Source organism: Mastigoproctus giganteus, chromosome 7 (genome assembly GCF_048544385.1).
Source record: "Mastigoproctus giganteus isolate SK-2022 chromosome 7, ASM4854438v1, whole genome shotgun sequence".
Taxonomy (NCBI): domain Eukaryota; kingdom Metazoa; phylum Arthropoda; class Arachnida; order Uropygi; family Thelyphonidae; genus Mastigoproctus; species Mastigoproctus giganteus.
The window spans coordinates 214,681,680-214,706,656 of record NC_143581.1 but is presented as its reverse complement, the minus strand read 5'-3'; the positions used below and the strand labels follow the sequence as shown (position 1 = coordinate 214,706,656).

The 24,977-nt window shown below is 38.0% G+C and overlaps 1 protein-coding gene across 3 annotated transcripts in view; it reads right to left on the bottom strand.

Annotated features, from left to right (window-relative positions):
- Nucleotides 1-24,977, bottom strand: part of LOC150083665 (protein lin-54 homolog) — a 270,775-nt gene that overhangs the window by 211,745 nt on the left and 34,053 nt on the right. For 2 of the 3 annotated variants that reach the window (XM_090378106.1, XM_090378107.1), the window contains exon 1: nt 13,556-13,655. The exons of the other annotated variant lie outside the window; for it this stretch is intronic. In XM_090378106.1, the coding sequence (XP_090234232.1) occupies nt 13,556-13,619 (64 nt within the window). In that variant the 5' untranslated portion in view covers nt 13,620-13,655. Of the gene's footprint in view, nt 1-13,555; nt 13,656-24,977 lie in introns of those variants that run through there. 3 annotated transcript variants of the gene reach the window in all.

The window sequence follows — 24,977 nt, the reverse complement described above, 5'->3', positions numbered from 1 at the left end:
CTACAAACCTATGCAAATTATGTTTAGTGAAACTTGGCTCCTTACCAACATCATCAATTGTGAATTCTCAAGAGGTGACAGAACTCACTTTCACACCTATATATCTGTAAAAGTATACGGATTTGTATCCTTCTCTAATTTGGAGACTGTTTCACTCCATCAACTAAACCAACCAAATGTTTACCATATATACTTTTACTTACCTCCTTCTGTTTCCATCTTTAATTCTTTAATAATACTTTCCTTTATCTCCAAACTGGCAATTTCCAACTCCTAGATGCATTTGATTCTGCTAGAACTCCTTCATCGCCAGAAGGTATTTCCAAAGTATCTGCTTCTCAAATGGTCTTTCTCAAACTGTCACTTTACCTACTTACAATCAAGCATATCTTGACTTAGTATTTACAATAGCTACCTTTGCCTTTTCCACCTCCTCCAAACAATTAATTCTAAACATGGATCACATTCCACTCAGTCTGTATTTTCCCCCTCTACCACACTGAGATCAAACCACATTGCATCTAACTTAATAAAAAGTTGGCACTCTCCATCCTAGATTACAGCAATACTGGTTGGTTGTCTCATCAAAAATCTCTCTCAAAGAGGGTGAGCATATACAACTCCATTCACTTCTTGTACAACCACCAGTGTATCCCTAATCAAATGCAACGAATATTTTCATTTATATGGGGTTTAGTTTATTGCCACTCTATATACACAGGCAGAAGCACAGATTGCTTCTGCATTGTTGTAAACAAATGCAAGCTGCAAGAGGAGATATATTAATATTATTATTATTAGCCATATGGTGCAAGGAAGCCTATCTATAACCTGATTCATTCCAGAATAGGTTCACCTTCCTTATTCTCTGGACCTCACTTTTCGTGTTCCCTTTACTATGATCCAAATCTCTTTACTATGATCCATTATATAGCTATAGAGACCAATCAATCACCTTTCTTCCTTCATTACCTTTTTTTTATCAAAATTTTCTAATTTGGAAACTATTTTTATATTTATCTTTTATTTATACAAAACAGATATTTTATATCGTTTAATCTATATCTGTCATGCAGGATTGCCAGGAATGTCTGAAACATCCCGATGTCAAAAGCTTATAATTCAGCTGCACAAAAATATTTAACATTCTTGTTAAAACAAAGGGTGATCAATAAGCACTTACCCTCACCTATAAATATTTGAGTTAGGGATTTCAAATTTTGCTGGCAATTTCATACTTCTCTATGTAACTATTTTGTACAGCTACATATTTTTCCATCTCTGAATAGGCTCTTTAAAGCTTCATTAATTACCTTCTCATCAGTCTGAAATCAAATCTGAAGCATCATAATGGTTTATTATGAAAACTCCAAACACGAGAGGTATTAAAACCTATAGTACTTGGCACCGTGCTTGGGTTCGAGGTTGAGAAGAAGAAAGAAGATATTTGTTGATATTGGACATGAACTTCTGTAGACTGTAATTTTCAGGAAATACGTATGAAGGAAGGTTGTTCCAGAAAATGGCAGTTGAATGAATAAATAAGGAAGATGAAAAGTTGGTTCTGTGAGTTTGAAGCTGTACAGTAAATGGATGTTGGCAGGTGGCGGAATGTGTTCAGACTGTTTTGAAAGAGAGAGCGGAAAGTATAGAAGCCAATTCAGAACAACAGTGCCATGGAACTGTCTGTAGAAAAGGCATGCAGCAGAAACAGTACGCCTATGAGACAGCGAGTGGAGAGATTCTGTTAGAGAGGAGTCATTAATTAACCTAACTGCCCTCTTCTGAATCTAGAAGCCTGAGAGGGGTTCTGGGGGCACCGCCCCAGATGTGGGAACAATATTCCATGGTAGCGAAGATCTGCAATTTGTACAGAGTGAACAGCTGTTTGGAAAAAAAGTAACGCCGAGAGCGAAACAGAAAACCAAGTTTTTTTAGATGCAGAGGAAGCAATATTTGTAATGTGCTTGTGCCAAGAGAGATTAGAAGTCAGAGTAATCCCAAAAGAGATATATAATTTTGCCTAGAAATTGGAGGGTCACCAAAGATAAGCAGAAAAATCATTTTTGCGAGATATAAGACAAGACTGAGTTTTAGAAAGATTGAAATCAACTAAGTTGTCTTTGCCCCACTGGAGAATTACCTGGAGATCGGCATTTAAGGAATTGGTAGCTGATATTTGAGAAGTTGAAGCTGATTGAGCAAGGCAAGGTTTTACAAAATGGAAAGTGGAATGCAATGTGCTATCATCTGCAAAACTATGGATAGGATTTCCAGTCAATGAAAGAAGGTCATTAATATACAAGAGGAAAAGAGTGGGGGAAAGAACTGAACCTTGGGGGACACCAGCATTAGTGGAGAAGTTAGAAGACAGAGAGCCATCTACCATCACCCTCAGTGAACGATCAGAGAGAAAACTGGATAACCAATTACAAAAAACAGTTGGCAAACCATAAGATGGAAGCTTGTTTAGAAGAAATCTTCTTAATGGTTTGGTTTTTAGGAGCATTAGCAACTAAAGCCATATTGCTCCGGGATATGCGGTGATCATTCCTTGACCTTTCCGCATCCTCCGTATTTGGTGGTGACGGGCTCGGACCCCGATCTAATCAAGAAGTGTGTGCTACGCACTGCTGCTCCTTCCCACCTGGCTACGGAGGCGCCCTCGTTTAGAAGACCTTTATGCCAAACACAATCGAAAGCCTTTGAGATGTCAAGAGCAACTGCTTGTTTCACCGAACTTTTCCATTGAATTTGTCCATAAATGGGTAACATAAGCCAGAATATCACCAGTGGATCGACACTGACAGAATCCATACTGGCAATCGTTGATCAGACGGAAGGTTTCTAGGTAGTTTAAGAGTTGACGGTTAATTGATTTCTCCAAACAACAATAGAAAGAGTAGAACTAATTACAATGGGACGATAATTGGATGGGAGGGGACTTCTCACCCTTTTTAGGAACTGGCTGGATATGAGCAAATTTCCAAACAGAAGGATAAACATCTTGGAATAAGAAAGTGAAAAAAAGGCGGCAAAGAACAGGAGTAAGTTCAGGAGCACAGGTTTTGAGAACAAGTGGAGAAATACCATCAGGACCTGGAGCTTTCTTAGCATCGAGATTCGTCAAAATCCTTCTGACATCCTTTTGACGGAAGACCACAAGAGGCACTGAATGGAGAGTGTTGGGAATGATGGGAGGTGTTTTACCAAGATCATTAATACATGAGTTGGAAGAAAAATGGGATGCTAGCAGGTCAGCTTTATCCTTGGCTGTAGTGACAGCAGAACCATCTGGTTTTGACAGAAGTGGGAGCAGAGATAGGCAAAAGTTGCGGCCAATAGCTTTGGCAAGAGACCAGAATGCTCTCTTGCCAAAGGGCAAGAAGCAAGTTTTTTACTCTTAGCCTGTTCAAAATCTAGTTTGGACTGATTAATGACTGCTTTACAATTGTTGCGAGCTTTGGTGTAGGCAGAAAATGAAACTGAAGAATTGAAAAAAAAAGCCAATTATGATATGCAACATTCTTCTCTTGAACAGCCTTAGCACATTTATTGGAAAACCAATTTTAGATAAAGGACGAGATTTTAATGTGGAATAAAGGATTCCATTCCTACAAGAATAATTTCACTGACACAATCAGAGCAAACATTGACATTAGAAGTTTTGAAACAGTACTCCGACGAAGGAAAAGAAATCTTGCAGGCCATCCCATTTTGCATTCCTGTAATGCCAAACAATACGAGGTTGGGAATAGCCATGAGATAAATGCTTCATTGGAGAAGAGACAATCACCAAGTTGTGATCTGAGGTACCTAAAGGACCACTCACTTTGACCGTGTACTTAGAATGGTTGTTTGTGAGAAAAAGATCAAGCATGTTGGCTGTATGGTTAGGATTGTCCGGTATTCTTGTAGGTAAATGAACAATCTGTGCAAAGTCATTAGTAATAGCAAAAGCCTCAGCATATCGACCAGCTGGGTCGGTGTGACTAGAAAACGGAAGCCAGCTGGAGTTGTGAATGTTAAAATCACCAAGGAAAATTACCTCACTGTTAGGAAAGTTGGACTGGAGAAAGTCAAGTTGCGAAGAGAGGAAGTCAAACAGCTCCAAGTGATTTGTGGAGTTGGGAGAATGGTAGAGACGGCAGATGAATTTGGCACAAAAGAGGTAGAGAGATTTTAAGCCAGAAAAAATCAAAGACAGGAGATTCCAAATTACCAATTCTCTGACAGGGAATATCTGAACGGACATATGCACAAGTACCACCTTTGAGGGGAAAGGAATCATACAGCAAATAATTTGGGCAACTGAGATGAGCAGTACTTGAATCTACCGATAACTGAGATTCTGTCAGAAAAAGTACACGGGGTTTGGCAGACTGCAAGTGGAAATGGACATCGTTGAGATTAGCATTGAGACCATGTATATTTGTGAAATGAAAACTTCAAATGAAATGAAAAATGAAATGGTTACTTCATTTTGGGGAAAAAGAAGGAGTCCAAAGGTGAGAGGTCTGAAAAATACAGTGAGTACTGCAGATTTTGAAAGCCACAACTGATTGCAATGTCCACTGCAAATCAGCCTTGTGAGCAGAAGCAATGTCAGCTGGAAGGCAGACACCTCTGGATAGCTTCCTGCATCTCTTCAACTTTCCTAGGAGGTTTCTGTAGTACTCCCCAGTGGTGCTGTTGCCTTTTGGGAGATAATCTGTAAAGATAATATGAGTCCCAAAAGACTGACAACATGACCTTGTTAGCACACAATTGAACCTTGGCATTTCTGGGAGTTGACAAAGATGAACATTTCCAACATTTGCTCATCTGTTTTGTTTCTGGGTCATAGTAATGTACCCAACATTTATCCATCAACACAATTTGGTAAAAAATACTATCAATGCTCTCTCTCTCTCTCTCTACAGGGCTCCAACAACTGTGTGAAATGCTCTTTTCCAGCTAGTGAGCTGCTGCTCAAACAATACTCAACAATACTGGAACCCATTGGGCTGCCACCTTAGAATGTGCAGGACCTCATGCATGATGATGCAAACAAACCCATGCGTAACGTTCACTTCATCTGCTATAAAGTTTATAGTCACACGTCTGTCTTGAAGGACCAGCTACTCCACTGTAGCCACAATGGCAGGGCCTGTAGCTAAGGTGGTTACACTGCTTCACCCACACCTAAACTGTTTTTTCTAATTTTTCACAGCCACATATGATGGGCAATCCTCCCCATATGCAGCTTTCATCCCCTCATCGATTTTTTTTGCTTCTTTGCCTTGCAAATGAAGAAATTTTATAATTGGACCTGAACCTTCTCCAACATACCACCTCTTGCTGTATTCGTGACTCTAGTTTAGTAACCGATATAGCATAAAGATATACCCTCACGGGCTGACATCTGGTGAATATGGGCTTGGCACACCCAGGATCCTGAGCTGGATATCATCATTCTTCTCTTTTTTGTTGATACCCCTCCTACTTCTCTCTCATTTTTTCTCTCTCTCTCTCTCTCTCTCTCTCTCTCTCTCTCTCTCAGGATACTCAAATTTTTTTTGGCTAGTGCCACATAAGCCTCAGGCTTCCTTGCACCATATGGCTAATAATAATTTAAAAATATTGCAATATTGCATATAACTAATATATTGCACAAAAATATGCAATATATTATTTTCAATGCAAACAAAATGTTTGAGTTATGCTTGTGAAAAAAAAGGTTAGAAGTCAGGCCTTAACCCCCCCCTCCCAAAAAAAAAGAGATGCATTTGTGTCTAGAATGAGTATTATTAAAGATGAGCATGAAGCATCAGACTTTCTCCTTTTTTTTTTTTTTTTTGCCAGAAATAATGATTAAGTTTCAAGAAGAATTTAAGTGAACCATTTTATTTGCACTGGAGAATTACATGGAGAGTAGCATTTAAGGAAAATGGCAATGGAAGTTTTGTTGAATTGGAAAGTGGAGTGTAGTATACTACAGTAAGATTATGGACAGGATTTGGAAGGTCAATTAATATACAACAGGAAAAGAGTGCATGAAAGAACAAAACCTTGTGGAACTTTTTGAAATTGGGATTGCAAAAATTGGAAGGTAGACCAAAAGATGGAAGCTTGCTTAAGGTTTTTTTTTTATGTCAAATCTGAATAAAAATCTTAGAAATGTCAAAAACAACTGCTTGAGTTTCAAACTTTTCCAGTGAACCTAACCACAGATGAGTAATATAAGCCAAGATGTCACTAACAGAATGACACATTTTTTTTTTTTTTTTTTTACATTAATCAGATTGAAGAATTCACATTAGCACAAAGAATAGTGGTTGATCAATTTTTCCATTATTTTGGAGAGAGAGAGAGAGAGTTAAGTGTAATAAGACAATAATTAGGGCAGGATTTGTCATCCTTTTTGGGAATCAAATGGATATGAGCATATCTTGATGCAGAAGGAAAAATACCTGCAGGATAAGAGTGAAAAAACAGATAGAAAACAGGAGTTAATTCTAGAAGTTGGATTTTAAGAACAAGTCGAGAAATGTCATCATGGCATGGACACTCTGGCATCAAAATTTATCCTAACTTCTTTCTGCTGGAAAAACAGTAAGATATCTATTCAGTATGGTAGATTTATCTAGGCCATATAACATACCAGTTCTCTATTGAGAGAAATATATTAAATATTCTCATGTATTTCCCTTTGCACAAAAATATGCAATCTTGTGACCATCAAAATTCAAGAAACTTCATATAAATTAGGAATTTTATTTAAATTTTATGGTGTTGTATCTATTTAAGTATTGCAATTTAACAGTTTTCACATTGTTAACCTGAAGTGATGACACTCAGGGTGAAAGCACAACAAATCTCTGAGATATGAAAGTGACCCACCAGTTTGACATGCCTGACCCAACTCATCACTGTGAAAGACAAAGGAAAAGTAAATGTTAATAAGACAGCTTTATCTTTAGATGGCAATGAATAGCATAATTTGGATATTGTAATAGGACCGGGGTATGTCTGCCAGAAGGGGAGGAGGCAAAATTTGATGACGATGTAGAGCAGTTATCAACTTTTAAGGGCACAAAAGGTGATACTACTGCCCATTCTGGCACTAATGACATTAACAGTAGGAGGTCTGAGGACTTAACAAATACAAGGAAATTAGCATTAGCATACGATGCAAAAAAGCAAGCTTATGCAGCATAAGCCAAAAAAACCCCTCCCATTTCACTCATCTATTCACTCCAAATGCTTATCCAGCTCAGCCTTAAATTTATTTAAGCTATCAAACTTCCACAACAAGAGATGGAAGTCTGTTCCACCAATCAACTACCCGCTGGTTAAAGGCTAATTTCCGCACATCTATTCTACAACTGCCTTTTCTCAGTTTGAATCTATGCCCCCACAGGTTCTTAATCTGAGCAAGAGGAAGAATCCCATCAGCATTCAGCTTGCTCAACCTATTCAAGGCCTTATACACCTCAATCAGATCACCTCACATGTGCCTGGTCTCCAGGCCCTGCAATTTGCAGAACTTAAGCCTTTCTTGGTAAGAGCACCCCTTTGTTCCCCCTCACCAATCCCGTTGCCCTTCTTTGTACTCGTTCTAGCAACTCTACCTTCTCCCTAAAATGAGGCCTCCAGACATGTACGCAGTATTCAAGCTGTGGCCTGACCATTGCCTTGTACAACGGGATAATCACCTCCTTGTCCCTGCTAGCAAAATTCCTATATATCATTGACAAGACTCCATGACCTGCTCTGGCAGCCCATCTGCGCTGCTCAGCGAACTTCATATCTGACTGCACCCCCAGGTCTTTTTCACTCTCCACTTCCCCAAGTGTAGGGGATGTTGAGAAAAAGTCACAAGTTGGGATTAAATTTGAAAGTGTCTTGGTCACATTATAAATTGCAAAAACTAACATCTAATAGAAAAACTCTTGGCACTGAATAGAAAAACAGTTTCCACTACTATAACTGTTTTATGGAAACAATAAAACAGTTATACTCGTTCTTCATCACTTTTCTCACGTTTACTTTGCGATACTTTTTTTGTTTCAGCAGGAAAGAAGACTTGTATTTTTGTTAGGAATGTTGAATTAATTAAGATAATTTACGTTCTAAAACATCTTGGAAAAATAATTCAGTTAACTAATTCACATAATTCATCCCAAGAATTTTTGATTTTAGCCATCCAGGCCACTTGCTAGGGCAAAAAAAAAAAAAGAACTTACTATTTAAAACTTCAAAAATAAATCACTCAATCTTCAAAGATTAAACTAAGCACCTCTATTACAAAGTTACAGAGCAATAAAAAGTACTAAAGCCTATAACAGTTACAAATTGATCCATAATAATGCAACAAAAAAAGGTTAGGCTGGCAAAGGCAGATTGTGAGAAATTGCTGGCAAAGAGTGGGGATAAGGAATTCTTCGCATATATAAATGCAAAGAAGAGGACAAACCAGATCAGACCCCTATGTAATGGAAGAGGAATAGTAATAGATACCCCAGCTGATGTCGCAGATGAGCTTACAGTTACTTTGAATCGGTATTTACAGAAGAAAAACCCTTTATGCCAATGGGAAATTATGGGAGTAAAGTTGAAAAATATGTAATTAATGATATTGAAATTTCACATGATTATTTAATGAAAAAAATCTTCAAGCCCACAGGCAAGTAGGGCTCCTGTGATTGATGGCATATACCCTATAATCTTAAGGGAGGTGGCAAGTGAGTGAATTGAACCAATGAGGCTAATTATGAGAACATCACTAATTATGAGAGCATCACTGGATTCAGGAGAGATTCCACTGGATTGGAAAAGTGTTGTTGTTCTTGTTATTTGGTTTTTAGGAGCATTAGCAACTAAGGCCATATTGCTCCGGGATATGCGGTGGTCATTCCCTGACCTTTCCGCATCCTCCGTATTTGGTAGTGACAGGGCTCAAACTCCGGTCTAATCAAGAAGCATGTGCTACGCACTGCTGCTCCTTCCCACCTGGCTACGGAGGCGCCTTGGAAAAGTGCCAATGTATCTCCAATATATGAGGGCAATTCTAAGAGTGTATTGGGAAATTACCGACCAGTCAGTCTAACTTCGGTATTAGGGAAAATCACAGAGGCAATGATCAAGGGTGGAATTTAGGATCATTTGGATCATTTGAAATTCTGAAGGACATGGTAGTATGGTTTTGTAAAGGGAAAATCATGTTTAACAAATTTGGTTAGCTATTTTTACAGGGTCACTCGTGAGCTGGACTTAGTGAATAATTTCAACATTGTTTATTTGGATTTCAGCAAAGCATTTGACTAGATTCCACATGAGTGGTTACTTTCTAAGCTTGAACAGGTTGGAATCACAGAGAAAATCCTTAGATGGATAGTAGGATGGCTTCAGGGCAGGAGGCAGAGTGTTGTGATAAATGGGTATTCCTCAAATTGGGTTGATATAAGAAGTGGGGTTCCCCAAGGATCAGTATTGGGACCACTGTTGTTTTGATTTTCTTAAATGACATCAATGAAGGGATAGTGGGCATGAAGTCTAAATTTGCAGATGATGTAAAGATTACTAAAGTAATTAATGATCACCGCCAAGCAGAGCTTCTTCAGAGTGACCTAGACAGACCTCAGGGATGGTCAGAAAAGAGGCAGCTATGATCCAGAAAAGATCCAGCAAAGTGCAATGTCTTACACCTGGGGAACAGTAACTCCAAAATAAGGTATACACTCGGTGGAGTTGAACTAAATACAGTAGTGGAAGAAAGGGACTTGGGAGTTACGATATGGTCAGACAAGAAGTTCTCTGAGCATTGTAGACAGGTTGCAAGGAAGGCCCATGGTGAGGTTGCAAGGAAGGCCCATGGTGTCCTATCAATGATTTATCGAATATTTGCTAGTAGAGATAAGGATGTCATAATCCCATTATATAAGACTATTGTTAGACCACACATGGAATACTGTGTTCAAGTGAGACGGTACCTAAAAAAAAGACACTGAACTTCTTGAAAGGTCCAGAGACTCTTAACTCGCCTGGTGAAATTGACAAAAGGAAGCTTATGAGAAAAAGCTTTGAATATGTGGTTTAACAGCTTGGAAACTATGCACCTTAGAGCCGACTTGAATGAGGTGTTTAAGGCTCTGACAGGCAAAAGTAAAACGAATGAGGATGAAATTTTCACGGTTATAAATGATTCCAGAACTAGTTGCCATAAATTCAAGTTACGGGGGGGGGGGGGGGGGGAGAAGTTTAGATTGGATTGCATCAAGTTTTATTTTGCCCAGCAAGTTATAAATTAGTGAAATAATTACCCACATGGGTGGTAGAAGCTGAGAGTTTGGGGAAATTTAAAGGTCAGCTGGATAGTTACCTACGGGAAGAGGGAAATGCATAAGGTGTCTCTTTCCTTTTCTCTTATTATTATTTATTTTTTTTTTTGGCTGGTGCAGCATAAGCCTTAGGCTTCCTTGCACCATATGGCCATTACTAATTCTAGTACTATTACATACAAAAAAGTTCTTTGTAGTTAAACTTTATTTTGGATAGATCCCATCCACCCGGGGTGGATGGGATCTATCCAGTTATATTAAAGGAGGCAGCAAAGGAAGTAAGCAAACCCTTAGCCATAATTATGAGAGCTTCCTTGGACTCAGGGGAGGTACCCATAGACTGGAAATGTGCAAATGTGACCCCAATTCACAAAGGAGGATCAGGTGCAGACTCAGCTGAAGCATAGGAATAGCAGGGAATAACTTTGATATTATATACTTGGATCTTAGAAAGGCTTTTGATACTGTTGCACATGGAAGACTGCTACACAAATTGGAGCAGTGTGACATTGGAGGCAAATTGCTGCTGTGGATAAAGGGGTGGTTGAGGGGGAGAAGACAGAGAGTGGTAATCAATGGACACTGCTCATCGTGGACTGATGTTATTAGTGGTGTCCCTCAGGGCTCAGTGTTGGGTCCATTATTGTTTTCTGTATTTATAAATGATATTGATGATGGTATATCGGGCTTAATGTCCAAGTTTGCAGACGATACAAAGGTTGGCAGGGTTGTCAAGGACACTACTGACACTATGCTGCTGCAACAGGATCTGGAAAGGTTGAGCAGATGGGCTGAGAGGTGGCAAATGAAGTTTAACATTTACAAATGTAAAGTACTACACATGGGAAACAGCAACCCCAGAGCAATGTATCAACTCTGTGGTACTACACTGACAGTGGTAGAGAATGAAAGGGACTTAGGGGTGGTTGTGCAGGCAGATATGAAGTTCTCTGAGCAGTGCAGACGGGCTGCAAGAGTAGCTCATGGAGTATTGTCAATGATATACAGGAATTTTTCCAGCAGGGATAAGGAGGTGATTATTCCATTGTATAAGGCGATGGTCAGGCCACACCTAGAATACTGTATACAGGTCTGGAGGCCTCATTTCAAGAAGGATGTAGAGCTGCTGGAACGAGTACAGAGAAGGGCAACAAGATTAGTGAATGGAACAAAGGGGTGCTCTTACGAAGAAAGGCTTAAGTTTTGCAAATTACAGTGTCTGGAGACTAGGCACCAGCGAGGTGATCTGATAGAGGTGTATAAAGCCTTGAATGGTTTAAGCATGCTCAATGCTGATGGGATTCTTCCTCTAGCTCAGAAAAATCACCTGAGAGGGCATAAATTCAAATTGAGGAAAGACAGATGTAGGATAGACGTGCGGAAATTTGCCTTTAGCCAGCGGGTGGTTGGTTGGTGGAACAGACTTCCATCCCTTGTGGTGGAGGTTGATAGCCTAAATAAGTTTAAGGCTCAGCTGGACAGGTATTTTGAACGAACAGAGGGGTGAAGTGGAAGTGGGTTTTTTTTTTTTTTTTTTTTGGCTGATGCTGCATAAGCTTGCTTTCTTGCATCAAATGCCTCTACTAATGCTAATGCTAATAATTTGGTGAGCTTTAACATGTTTTGCAGTTTCAGAGGCATTAAATCAATTTAAAATAATAGTACATTGATTAATTGACAAACAGTAGTACTGATTGAGGTGTTTAAAGATTTGAATGGATTGTCCAAGCTCAATGCTGATGGGATTCTTCCTCTTGCTCAGAATAATCGCCTGAGAGGTCATAAATTCAAATTGAGGAAAGACAAGTTGTAGGATAGATGTGTGGAAGTTTGCCTTTAGCCAGCAGGCATTTGATTGCTAGAACAAGCTTCTGTCTGTGTTGTGGAGGTTGTTAAATAAATTCAAGTCACGACTAAACAAACTATTGGAGGGAATGAACAGGTGAAATGTTTTTTTTTTTGTTTTTTTTTGCTGATGCTGTATAAGCTTGCTTTCTTGCATCATATGCCACTACTAATGCTAATACTACATAAAAACTGTTTTGGAATACTGTCAAGTAATTCCTAGAAGAGAAGAGCTGAATAACTAATGGCATAATGAAGTAAAGAAAGATTGTCTTCATAGGGATAGAACCATAAGGCAAGCAGGGCATGAGTTTGTTAAATGAAGACTGTGCCTCACCATTCTGATTAGCTACTCTAAATTTGTCACAAAGGAACTGGATGCAAAGAATAATCTTGATATCAGTTACTCAGATTTCAGTAAAGCCTTTGATACTGTACCATGTTATCAAATTGTTGCATAAAATTTTGTACAATTGTTGTATAAATTTGGAGCAATCTGGCATTAGAAGCAAGTTACTACTATGGATAAAGGGATGGTAAAATAGGGAGACAAAGAGGGATTATTATTATTATTATTAGCCATACGGTGCAAGTAAGCCTGAGGCTTAGGCTGCACCAACCAAAAAAAATTCCCAAGTTACCCTGGGAGAGCGAGTGAGTCAGAAGTAGAAAGGGATCACTAAGAAAGAGAAGAATGATGATATCCAGCTCAGGACCCTGGGTGTGCCAAGCCCATAATCACCAGATGTAAGCCCCTGGGGTTTATAAATGGCTATTGCTCTTTATGGACTATTGTGATGAGTGAGGTCCAAAAGAAGTTGGTGTTGAGTCCCTTATTATTTTTAGTATTTATTAATGATATTGATATAGGCATTTCAAGTTTGATGTCTATGTTGCTGACGATATAAAGGTAGGCAGAGTGGTTAATGACAGTAATCAAGACACTTCATGAGGATCTAAATAAACTCAGCAGATGGATGTAAAATACAAATCTAGGTTTAATGGCAATAAATGCATGTAATTTTGGTAGCAGAAATCCCAGAATAACATATCATTTGGGTGGTAACAAACTTGAGATAGTAGAGTATGAAAAAAGATCTCGATTAATCATACAGTCCATCATAAAAATTCTCTGTACAGTGCAAACAAGCTGCTAGAACAGCACATAGGGATTCTGTCAATGATATACAGGAACTTTGTAAGAAGGGACAAAGAGGTGATCATCCCACTGCATAAAGCAACGGTTAGGCCACATCTGGAATAAAAGATAGAGGAAAAAAACACTACATATGGGTTTGGAAACTTCATTTTAAGAAGGATATATATCCGTTGGAAAGGGTGCAGAGAGCAGTAAGGTTAGATGGGGGCACAAAAAGATATATTCTTACCAAGAAAGACTTCATTCTGTAAACTGTAGGCTCTGGAAACCAGGCATGCACATGGCGACCTCATTGAAGCATAAAATGCTTTAACCTGTAGCCAGCCACATAGGACCTTCAGTCATACAATATTTCAGTGATCTCATGTTTTTTTCTACTCAGTGCACAGTTGAAACTTCCAATACCTTTCAACAAAAAAGTGTTTTCTTTGATTTTTCCATTGAAAAAATTCCAAAAATCTCTGTAATTTACTGCACAAACAGAAAAGGTACAGTTCAGGTAAAGCCTATTCTTAACAATTACATGTACATGCTGAAAAAACATGAATTTAAAATATTAGCCTCCCTCATATCCAATTATTGAAGCATAAAGATAAAGGAAAAATATAGGATATGCTGCTATAAAATTTATTTTATAGCAGCATATCCTAAGTAATGGTTAAAATAAGTAAACTAATTCTTGATGGCATCTTTATTCTTTTTCAAGTGAAATACACAAAGGAGCATAAATTTAAATTGGAAAAGAATGGTTTCAGAACAAATGTGTGGCAATTCACATTCAACCAAAGGCTAATCAACAGGAAACTAAGCACATAGAAGCAGATTTGATTGAAATGTTTACGCCTTGAATGGACTGAGTAAGATCAATACTGATAGCATCCTTCCTCTTCCTTGGATAATACATGACCAGGAAATTCATATTAGTATTAGCACACGATCTAAGAAAGCAAGCTTATAAAGCATCAGCCAAAAAACTCTTCCCATATTACCTGTCCATCTCCTACAATAATTTGAATAGTTCTTCATTGATTTATTCAAGCTACCCACTTCCACAACAACAGAAGGAAGTTTGTTCCAACAATCAACTAACGGTGGCTGAAGGCAAACTTCTGCACATCTACCCTGCAACGATCCTTCCTTAATTTGAATTTATGCCACCTTGTGTGAAGTCTGACCAAGGGAAAATCTATCTCAATCTACCCAAAGCCTTAAACACCTCAATCAGATTACCTTGCAGAAGAATAGTCTTCAGATGCTGCTTGCAGAACTGAAGCCTTCCTTGGTAAGACCACTCTTTTGTTTCACTTCTCTGCCAGTTCCAGCAGCTCTACATACTTCCCAAAATACCAGCTCCAGACCCGTACGGTACTGAAGATGAGACCTAATCATCCCCTTCTACAATTGGATAAACACCTCCCTATTCCTGCTAGCAAAGTTCCTGTATATCATAAACAAAACCCATGAGCTGTCCTGGCAGCTGGTCTGCATTGCTCAGAGAACTTCATATCTGAATGCACAATTATCTCATGCCTCTTTCATTTTTCCACTACCCTGAGTGCAGTACCATTCAGTTGGTACATTGATTTGGGATTAATGCTACCCACATGCAGTATCTCACATTGTCAATGTTAAACTTCAACTGCCATTTCTCAGCCCATCTTCATTTTTCAAGGTCTTGTTACAGTAGCATACCTCGATTATCATCAATTAACTACCCTACAAAATTCTGTATCATCTGAAAACTTAAGACATTAAGCCAGATATACCTTCATCAATATCATTAATAAATAGAGAAAATAAAAAAAATGAGTCCAGCACTGAAACCTGAGGGACTCTACTATTAACATTAGTCCACAAAGAGCAGTGTCCACTGATAACTAATCCATTCAACCAATCCTTTATATGGCGCCTCCGTAGCCAGGTGGGCAGGAGCAGCAGTGCGTAGCACACGCTTCTTGATTAGACCGGGGCTCGAGCCTGTGACCACCAAATATGGAGGATGCGGAAAGGTCACGGAATGACTACCGCATATCCCCGGAGCAATATGGCCTTAGTTGCAAATGCTCCTAAAAAAAAAAACCCCAACCAATCCTTTATCTCCAGCGGACTTGCTCTTAATGCCAAACTGCTCCAATTTATACAGCAGCTTTTATATGTAATAGTATCAAAAGGTTTCTTAAAATCCAAGTATATGATTATTAAAATTATTTTTGCAACCAGTTCCTTTTTTTGTTACTGCATTATAATATCCAATCAGATTGATCAGCCAATACTGCCCCTTAACAAATCCATGCTGTGACTGCAGTACACTGCATTCTTATCTAGATAGTCCTGGATTACTTTTTTAACCAGTGATTATATTATTTTCCCCGGAATAGAAGTTAAACTTACAGGTCTGTAATTACACATATCATCTTTTGTTCCTCCCCTGTGAATTGCAGGATACATTTTGCACAGCTCCAGTCTATAGGAACCTCCCCTGAATCTAAGGATGCTCTCATATTTTTTATTTTATTTTAATTAAAACACCAAACATGAGAGGTATTAGAACCTATAGTAATTAGTACCGTGCATAGGCTGAAGGCTGAGAAGACAAAAGATACTTGTTGACATTAGACTTGAATTTCTTTAGACTGTAATTTTCAGGAAATACATATGAAGGAATTTTGTTCCAGAAAACAGAAGTTGAATAAATAAACAAGGAAGAAGAAAAGTTGGTTCTGTGTGTTTGAAGTTAGACAGTAAAAGGATGTTGACCAGTTGTGGCACAGGTTCAGACTAGTTTGGAACAGAGAGTGAGAATTATAGAAGCCAATTCAAAAGAACAGAGCCCATGGAAGTATCTATAAAAAAAGCAGAAAAAGAACATCTATGAGACAAGAGAGTGGAGAGACTCTGTTAGATTTGAATCATTAATTAACCTAACTAGCCTCTTTTGAATGGAATCTAGAAGCCTGACAGAGGTTTTGGGGGACACAGCCCTTGATGTAGGAACAATATTCAAAGGTAAAACAATTTTTACAGAACAAATAGCTGGGTGGAAGAAAAGCAACTGTAATTTTTAGGAAAGATTTTTTTCATGAGAACAAAAGATAAAAACCAGTTTTTTAGATACAGAGGAAGCAATATTTGTAATGTGCTTATGCTAAGAAATTTTATAAGTCAAGGTAATCCCCAAAAAAGATATATGATCTTGCCTACAAACCAGTGTCATTGAAGATAATCTCTAGAGCAGAAGAATCTTTTTTTGTAAGGTATAAAACAGGACTGAATTTTACAAGGATTGAAATCAACTAAGTTATCTTTACCCTACCAAAGACCTTACCATCTTAGCAGATGGTAAGGTCTTTGGTAGGGTAAGATCTGTTTATGGCTAAGATCAACATTTAAAGAATTGGTAGTGGATATTTGAAAAGTTGAAGCTGAAGTTGTTTGTGCAGGGCAAGGTTCCTGAAACTGGAAGGCGGAATGCAATGTACTATCATCAGCAAAACCATACAATTTACAATTTCCCATTGTCTAGAATGAATTGTTTAGTAGTTCTGGGTGTCTTACTGGCATGACCCTTGCCTTATTATTATATATGAGACAACTAGGGCACTGCAGGCAGATGCTGCAGAATACTCCCTAAGCCTGGAGATCTCCCATGCAATCCTAGGACAAGGATGGTAGTTTTTCCCCTCTATCTGGATGCTGCTGCTGATGCTTGATTGGGCATGGGATATCAATGTCCACGTGGCAACCTCATGGGCTTTGCCCATGACCTTTATTTCCCTTCTTCCCTGGGAGAGATGTTCTTTCGGATCCCCCTTCCCTATCAATCATTTTTTCAAATCCCTAAGATGGATGCTTCCAGCTACATCCACCGCTTTACTTCTCTTTCCTCTACCCCTCCCCACTCTATCACCCCTCTGTTTCACTACTATAGGGATCCATCCCTTTCCCTATATCTTTACTCCTCCACAGGTGGACTCCCAAATCCCACTTTTGCCTGATGGCTAGCCCAACAACTTTTTTTAACTTCTCCCCTCTGGGGCAGGATGGGCTTCCTACTCCAGAGGTTCTCCCTACTGTCACCCCCCCCCTTTTCAACCTGGTGACCTCCTTAGTAGTTCTCCCCAATATCTCCCCCATCTTCCTCTCTTCATTTTTATTTTTTCTGTGCCCTTCCTGGAAAGCTCAGGCAACTCCAGGGTTTGCCCTGCCACAGTCTATTTCTTTCTACTGACCTGGCCTGCCTCCCTGTGGCAAGACGGTAACTAGGGATTGGTGGTTTCCAAAGGCCCCCTAGGCCAGATGAACAACATACTAACACAACCTACACTAACCCTTCACAAACACACACTATTGACCTTTACAGAGTACTGTATATGTCTCAAAGTACCACTCATGGAGTTGGGGGAACCCCTGGTGCTGCTAATCAATCTACACTATGCTTCCCATATTCAAATTCTACATTCCTTATATCTGAGAGACACCATATCTCCAATATCCTCACAATGTCCACATCTGATGACTTGATCAGTTCTTCAAATTTATCAAATTTATTTACGCTCGAAGCATTAGGGTATATGCACCAGAAGTAGTTTAGTTACCCTAATACAGCCCATGATGACCCACAGCAGTGGTTGAAATATATATATGTCACTTTGCTTTCCAGGCTGCTATATGTTATAATAAAAGCAATCCAAGAATTACTTTCACTTCTACCTGCAGCTCTAGTTAATCTATTAGTCTTGTGTACCCCCCATCAAGCTAACTGTTTTCCGCCCTACCCAATACTGCCTCGACAGCACTGGCAAATATTCTTTCACTCCTATTTAAGTTTATCCCATTCCAGTAAAAAATAAAATAAATCTCTCCTGTACGGATGATGCTGAAAAAAATTCTACTCCATGAGCCTCAAACATTCTCTCCAAGGTCAAACTGATTGACAAGGCTCTCAACATTTACTCCCTCTTAATGTGTCCTGGCAGAATTGCACACACTTTCAAATTTACTGTGGATTTTTTTCCAACATTGCCCTCTACTTGATAAGTTAAGAAAACTGAGGAAGGAAGGACGGATAGAATATTGAGGAAGATTCATTGCAAGATAGATGTGTGGAGATTTGCAACTTACCTTCAACCAGTGGGTAGTTGATTGTTGGAACAAACTTTCAACTGGTATAAAAGTGAGTAGTTCGAATAAATTCAAGGAATAACTATACAAACTATTAGAGGGAATGTACAGGTGATATGGGAAATGTTTTTTTTTCTTTTCTTTTTGGTTGATGCTGTATAAGTATGCTTTCTTACATTATTTACCACTACTAATAATAATACTATACAATTACCCCTAGATCATTTATTGTATCAACCCTGGGTCTTTCGATATTTCTCAACTGTGACAGTGCTTTCAAAAATAAAGTTTTCTGAGCAGTGCAGACAGGCTCCTAGAACAACAAGGGGTTCTAAGAATGACAGATGTCAATAATGTATAACATGAATAACTTTGCAAGCAGGGAGAAAGGTGATTTAACTCATCATAGTGTAATAAAAAAATAATAAAATGAAATGTAATTTATCTATGTGGCCCTTAGTCTCTAAAGAAGTAGCATTCTTTCCATAGAGATTATGGAAAGAACCACTTCCCCTATTCACTTTAAAAATTAAATTCAGTATCTTGTTTTTGTAAAATAGTTCAAATACTGTCTTTTGTCACAACACAGTGGATTCATTATTTTTTCACTCCTTTGGAGCAGTCCAGGTTTGAATCCTGTCAGAGGAACTATAAAGTCTCTCTCTCTAATCAGTACAGTAGGTAGTCCCCTCTGAGATGGAGGAAGATACTTATGCAATACAGTGCTTTGTTTGCTATACTCACATTAAGATTCACTGACATTGATATCATGAATCACTTATAAGTTTATCAAGTGGAAATCTGCTGTACACCAATGGAAACAGTGAAAGGAGTGAAGGTGGAGTTGGGTTTCTGGTCCATAAAGAGTTTAAAAACAACATTTTGGAATTCAAAAGTACATCACCAAGGGTGTCAAGACTGATACTCAAGATTTCTAAGAGGTACAAGCTACAGGTTATAATGATTTATGCACCAACATCGAGCCATGATGATGAAGAGGTTGAAGAAATGTACACCGAAATTGAGTCTTCTAGATGAGCAGAAAAACCACTACACTATTATTATGGGGGACTTCAATGCTAAGGTTGGAAAAAGACAAAACAGCGCAGAAAGGGGAACTATAGGAAATTTTGGAATTGGTGAAAGAGGTGAAAGACTTGTGGAATTTGCAGAATCTCAAGGAGATTCTGCAAATTCCACAAGTGAATGAACACTTTCTGAACACTTAATGAACACTTTTTTCCAAGAAAAGGGTGGACATGGAAGAGTCCAAATGGATTAACAACTAATGAAATCGGCTTCATTCTCACTAACAGAAGATATATTGTGAATGATGTTACCATCCTGAATAAGGTAAATGTTGGAAGTGATCACAGAATGGTAAGATGTACACTTGATATAAATGTAGGAAAGGAAAAAACTGACTCGAGTAAATAATACAAAGGTCTTTGAGATAACAGAGGAGGAGAAAAAGCAGTATGTACTGGAACTTAAGAACAAGTTTGAGCTTCTGCAGACTGCTCGGGACCAAGATATCGACGAGGAATATTACAACTTTCTGAAAGTGATAAAGCCCAAGAAACCTATAGGGAAACAGAAATCCAAAGAAGAAAAAATTAGTCAAGAAACACTTGTCATGATGAACCAAAGACGACAAATGAAGAGCAAGAAAAACACTGACAGGGAGAAAATTGAGTATACTGAGTTATGCAAAGCCATTAGAAAGAGACTTAGAGAGGACAAAAGAAGATTTAACACAAGAAAAGTAGAACAAGCATTAAGGGAAAACAAAGGATTTAAATCAGCAGCCATGAGCAGTAATACAGAAAGACAAATGATACTGAAACTGAAGAATAGCGATGGTGTACTTATAAACAGCAGAGAAGGCATAATTCAAATAGCAGAAGACTACTATAGAGAATTATACAAGGAGCAAGGGAATGATACCAGCAGTGGGGAAGATGGATTGCAAAGTAGCAACACATACGACATACCCGATATTCTTCCTGATGAGGTAGAACATGCATTGAAGAAAATGAAGAATTGGAAAGCCCCGGGGGAAGATGACGTTACTGTAGAGTTGTTAAAATTGGGAGGAAGAGACATAACACAAAAACTGGCAAGGCTCTTCACAAAGTGCATTAGAAAAGGTGTGATGCCTAAGCAGTGGAATAATGCAATCATAGTTTTGCTGCATAAGAAAGGAGATAAATCAGAAATTGGAAATTATAGACCAATTAGCTTGTTATCCCACATCTACAAGTTGTTCACAAGGGTCATTACTAACAGATTAGAAAGAATACTTGATGAGAATCAACCGAAAGAGCAAGCTGGCTTTAGGACAGGATTCTCAACTATGGATCACCTTCACGTAATATCACAGCTAATGGAGAAAGCAAATAAATATAAAACACCATTGTGCCTGGCATTTGTGGATTATGAAAAGGCATTTGACTCCATACAGCATAAGGCAATGTTTCAGGCACTGGAAAGACAAGGCATAGATACTCCATATATTATGATTTTGAAGAAAATATATGAGAGTGCTACCTCCTTTATTAGACTAGACAAAGACAGTAGAAATTTAAAATCGAGAAAGGAGTTTGACAAGGAGACAAAATATCTCCGAAGCTGTTTACTGCTGCCCTTGAGGAAGCTTTCAGAAGATTAGACTGGTCACAGAAAGGAGTCAATGTGAACGGAGAGTACCTAAACCATTTACAATTTGCAGAGGACATTGTGGTCATAAGCCACGATCCCAAAGAATTAGAGGAAAATCTTAATCAGTTATGCACAGTTAGTAAGGATTTTGTACTAAAGATGAATATGGCTAAAACAAAAGTAATGATGAACAAGTATGCCACGGAAAGGGAAATAATGATTGAAGGAGCAGTAATTGAAAAGGTGGAGTCATACTTATCTGGGACAAGTTATTAGCTGTAATAATGATAAATGGCTGGAAGTCAAGAGAAGAATAAATTTTGGATGGATAGCATTCAGGAAATATAGTCACATACTGAAGAGCAATATCCCAGTTTGTCTGAAACGTAAAATAATGAATCAATGCATACTCCCCACCATGACTTATGGAAGTGAAACTTGGGCACTCACCAAAAGAATGGAAGAGAAGCTGAGAACTACACAGCGAAGAATGGAACGAATTATATTGGGAATCAGACTGTTAGATAAGAAGAGAAACACATGGATTAGGTAGCAAACTCAAGTAAAGGACATTCTTATCAAAACTAAAGAACTAAAATGGTCTTGGGCAGGATACATAGCTTGAAGACATGATGATAGATGGACTAAGAAAATAACAGAATGGTATCCAAGAGGAGCTAGAAGAAAACCTGGAAGACAAAGGTGGAGATGGATAGATGAAATTCATGAGTTTTTGGGTAGTAAATGGATGGCCAGTGCTCAAAACAGAAGGTACTGGAAAGTTGCTGGAGAGGCCTTCATCCTGCAGTGGATTGAAAATGGCTGATGATGATGATGATGACATTGATAAGTGGAACTTCTTATCTAAGTATTATATCGAATACAAATGAAGGGAAGTATTTGTCCTGATGCATCCACTTCACGCAGATAATCAGTTTGGAGGGAATCACACAAATGAGTGTTGCAGGATAGTAATGCTGTGATCAGTATGACATTACCAGTGTTCATTTTTGCAGCTGCAAACAGAAGATCTGACAGAAATGCCGTTTCAGTAGCCTTGGCTTTTTTCATAAGATGAGATTATGAAAAACAGAGGACCACAATTTGATCTTAAAGCATTAAAAACAAACACAAAAAATTCACATATTTCAAATAAGAATATTACAAAGCCTGAAATGGCTAATTGGATGTTTGAAAGATGGAAAATTATTCCATCTTTCAAACATCCACTGCCTGTGTACTTTATTTTCTATAGATAGACTGTTTGGATTAAATATGAATATGATTAATCCTCATAAAGCTTCTCAGCACTGTGAATGTTCACAAGGCAACATATTTTCTGTCACTAAGCGTACAACACTGGAATGAACTAACGAAATGTTATTTGATCTCTTATTATACAATATCAGAATTAAGAATAAAATTTTAAAGCTTCCCATTTTCAACTACTGGAATTTTAATTTAAAAGACAGATTGGTATATTTTAACCATGATTTTCCACACCCACTTGAAATTGGAAATGACAGAGTATAATGTTCATATTTTTTGTTTATAGCTTCTTTTTTTTTCCCCTTGCAGAATTAATATTTTGTTTCAGAAAATAATATAAAATAAATTATAGTTTTGAATTTTCATTAAAAAAATAATGCTTAATAAATATTGTAATCCATCAGTAAATGGTCAAGCATTAGTGTATTCTAAACAGAATTAAAAAAAAAAAAAAATTAGAAGGAAAATAAGCAACACCCTATTTTTTTAACTATTAGGTTAATAATTACTGCATCCCCTATGCAGTCACTGCATGCCAATGCTCTTAAGGTTGAAGACTCTCCCCCCAATGTAAAGAATTAACTTCACATAGGCTGTCAAACGTACAAACAGCTGCTTCAATTTTCTTTATGAAGTCATCACTCTGATTTTAAAAACTGCAACATTGCATATAATAAAATATAATAATCTTTATCTATTCACTCTAGTGCAGTTCTCAATGCTGTCCACTTCAATAATTCAAACTTATTCATATCCTCTTGAATACTGGGAACAGCAACGAGTTGGTGATACATAGCAGTGATCCTATAAACACCGATATATTCGATTTTAAATTATTAAGGTCTTGGCTATTAACACGCTAGCCTAGACTTTTGAAAGATGCAGTTGAATTTTCCTGAGCTTTCATGATAAATCAGTTTTTTTTTTTTTTTGAGGGCATCTGTACTTAAGTGAATGACTTTTTTTGACAACTTTTAGTGGTATTACAACTTTAATTAGTGTGCAATTCTACAGGATGTCACCTAAATCTTGAACCTCATAAGCTAACACTGAGTAGCCATTTTATTAGATACAACTAATAGTAAGTATGTCATCCCCAAAGCCATCAGAACAGTCATCATTCATCACGGTATGGACTAAATGACATGTCAAAAGCATACAACAGAGATGCTGTTCCATGTTAACCCAACTGTTTCCCACAATTGTTGCAAACTGGATAGTTGTGGATCAGTTCTGATTCACTCATTTCACCTCAGTGGAATGAGACCTGGTGACCATAGTAAGCTGAATTCACTCTCATTCCTGGCCATGCCATATTCTGGTGCTTCTATCAATATGAAACAGCAAAAACAGAGATTCATTAGACCAGGCAACTTTTTTCCACTCTATGTTTAGTGTTGGTGCACCTGAGCACCTTTACCTTTTCGTGGTTTTTTTTTTTTTTTTTTTAATGGAAGTATAACCTAGTTAGTCATCAGTTGCAATACCCAGGCAAAGTACGATAAATTATACATTCAGAAATACTTCTTCTGTTACCACTGTTGTACTAGGTTATTTGACTGACTAATCTTTCTATTACTCTGCATACCTCTTGTCAGCCTCCATTGGTCTGCCACATCACAGAGCCATTTCTGACCACAGAACTGCCATTGGCTGAATATTACTCATCAGGTCAATCTCAAAACACCAGAGATAGTCATATGTGATAACGCCAGCAGGGTTTCGGTTTCTGAGATACTGATACTTGGGTATCTGGCACCAACTACCATGCCACATTCAAAGACACGGCCCCAAGCCAGGCATGCACAGTTAATGAGACCCCCACCCCAGACAATATTTCAGCAATTCATGCTCCTCACCTACTTCATCCACACAGAAAAACTCCTAATAGCTGTTTCTCAAATTTTTTATTTGACTTCAATGAAAATTCCATAAATCTTTGTGAATTATTGTGTAAACAGGAAAAATGCTGATATCAAGTTATACCTAATTATATGCATGTGTTGAGTGACATTTGTCACATACAATTATTGACAGTGTGATAACTTTATTAACACATGCTTTCCTCCAATCAGAAATGCTCTCTAGCTTTGTGACATTGGTCATCTGGAATCAAACACTAGTATGGACAAACACCGTAGCCTGACTGCTGAAGTACACTTTATTCACATACAACAGCGCTTGTGTTATCGACGCACTAGCATCTAATTAAATGCATACATTACAATCTACAGGTTTTTTTATTTGCATTTTGCTCACCAGCAGCTCTAAAGGAGTTTTATTTTCAAATATTAATTAAAACTATATATTTTTATTATAAAAAATAAAAAAAAATTTCAGTTGTGTTTGGTAAAAATTGAAAATAAAAGTGGCATCACAATATGAATAATTTTGAATTATTTCTTACTGATTTTTAAAATTGCATGTACATAAGGTCACTTTGATCCCAGCTCCTGGGGTAGTAACAATACTTTGAACTGGTTATGAGTTAAATCTTTCATCTTGTACATTCCTGCCCTGAATTGTACATGCACCCTTAATGCTTTATATTGCATGTTTCTCACATGTAATGCTGAAGGAGCACTTGATTTCAAGAAACA